Source organism: Mandrillus leucophaeus, unplaced genomic scaffold (assembly GCF_000951045.1).
Source record: "Mandrillus leucophaeus isolate KB7577 unplaced genomic scaffold, Mleu.le_1.0 Scaffold15, whole genome shotgun sequence".
NCBI classification, from domain to species: domain Eukaryota; kingdom Metazoa; phylum Chordata; class Mammalia; order Primates; family Cercopithecidae; genus Mandrillus; species Mandrillus leucophaeus.
Window position 1 is genome coordinate 3,205,892 of NW_012101476.1, and position 1,831 is coordinate 3,207,722.

Consider the following 1,831-nt stretch of genomic DNA (forward strand, 5'->3'; position numbering starts at 1 on the left):
CACCACCACACCTGGCTAATTTTTGTATTTTTAGTAGAGATGGGGTTTCTCCATGTTGGTCAGGCTGGTCTTGAACTCCTGACCTCAGGTGATCCGCCCTCCTCAGCCTCCCAAAGTGCTGGGATTACAGGTATGAGCCACCGCACCCAGCCTAGATGCTCCTTTTTACCTGAGATTCCAGCATTAGTTTTGACAGATGTTTTCGCTCTTCTGTGGTAAACGTCTCCTTTTGCAGTTCCTCAAACCGCTTGGCAAACCAGTCTTTCTCCTCCTGGCTCTGAAGTTGGGAGGTTTCAATAGAAATCTGCCCACAGTAGATTTGATTGAGATAGACTAACACTTCCTCAAGTGAGGCCTCTTCCTTCTCCATGTTCAATAATCCTGTGAAATACAATCAAAGGGGTCATTTTAAAATATAATCATGTGGCAAGTTAATTCTGGAACATACCAAAATAATTACTTCAACACAGAGTTCTTTATTCTTAATAACTTGGGTCATTATTGGCCGGGTGCTGTGGCTCACACCTGTCATCCCAACATTTTGGGAGGCAAGGCGGGTGGATCACCTGAGATCAGGAGTTCGAGCTCAGCCTGACCAATATGGTAAAACCCCGTCTCTACTAAAATTACAAAAATTAGCCAGGTGTGGTAGCGTGCACCTGTAGTCCCAGCTACTTGAGAGGCTGAGGCAGGAGGATCGCTTGAACCTCAGGAGACAGAGGTTGCAGTGAGCCAAGATCACACCACTGCACTCCAGCCTGGGCGACAGAGCGAGGCTCCGTCCCAAAATAAATAAATAAATAAATAAATAACTTGGGTCATTATTAATGCTTATCTAGATTTTTTCTAAAGAAAAAAACTAAAAATATGGTCAGAGGTCATGAAGTAGTAAAACTAGGAGGGGGGAAAAACCCCACTTCCTTCACAAAGACAGAGCCTGTTGCTGCTTTATGCCAAGTTTTGATTCTACAGTAATTTCTTTTTTGTGTGTGATGGAGTTTTTGCTCGTTGCCCAGGTTGGAGTGCAGTGGCACGATCTTGGCTCACTGCAACCTCTGCCTCCCAGGTTCAAGTGATTCTCCTGCCTCAGCCTCCCGAGTAGCTGGGACTACACGTGCACACCACCACGTCTGACTAATTTTTGTATTCTTAGGATAGATGGGGTTTCACAATGTTGGCCAGGCTGGTGTCAAACTCCTATCCTCAGGTGATCCTCTTGCCTCCACCTCCCAAAGTGCTGAGATTACAGGCATAAGCCACCACACCCGGCCCAAACCTTTACTTTATATTGCTTAGCAAGCTTGTCCAACCCGCAGCCCACAGGCTGCATGTGGTCCAGGACAGCTTTGAATGTGGCCCAACACAATGAATAAACTTTCTTAAAACATTGTGAGATTTTCTTTGTGATATTTTTTTTTAGCTCATTAGCTATGATTAGTGTTAGTATATTTGATGTGTGGCCCAAGACAATTCTAATTCCAGTGTGGCCCAGGGAAGCCAAAAGATTGGACACCTCTGGCTTATGGTTTCTTACAACAAAGTTTATTGTTTTTTTTTGTTTTTGTTTTTGGTATATAAAGATTTAAAGTATTGGTCTTTTGAGGAAGTTAGATGCATCACCACTATATTCCAACTGAGTCATTAATCATGTCGCTTAATGTTTACCACATTAACTCGTTTGCTTTTATGAGGCGCTGAGGAATCAGTTCTTTCTGCAGAGGTTCAACTGAGGAATCAGTTCTTTCTGCAGGGGTTCAAGAAAAGGGCCTTTGGAGGCCCGTCTCAAAAAAGAAAGAAAAAAGAGAGAAAACTACCACCTTATGCCGGGAAC

At 43.8% G+C, this 1,831-nt stretch overlaps 1 protein-coding gene across 1 annotated transcript in view; it reads right to left on the bottom strand.

The window, feature by feature from the left end:
* Positions 1-1,831, bottom strand: part of DHTKD1 (dehydrogenase E1 and transketolase domain containing 1) — a 61,510-nt gene that overhangs the window by 47,268 nt on the left and 12,411 nt on the right. Inside the window, exon 3 of the mRNA XM_011974895.1 lies at positions 170-381. Within this exon, the coding sequence (XP_011830285.1) occupies positions 170-370 (201 nt within the window). The 5' untranslated portion in view covers positions 371-381. The remainder of the gene's footprint in view (positions 1-169; positions 382-1,831) is intronic.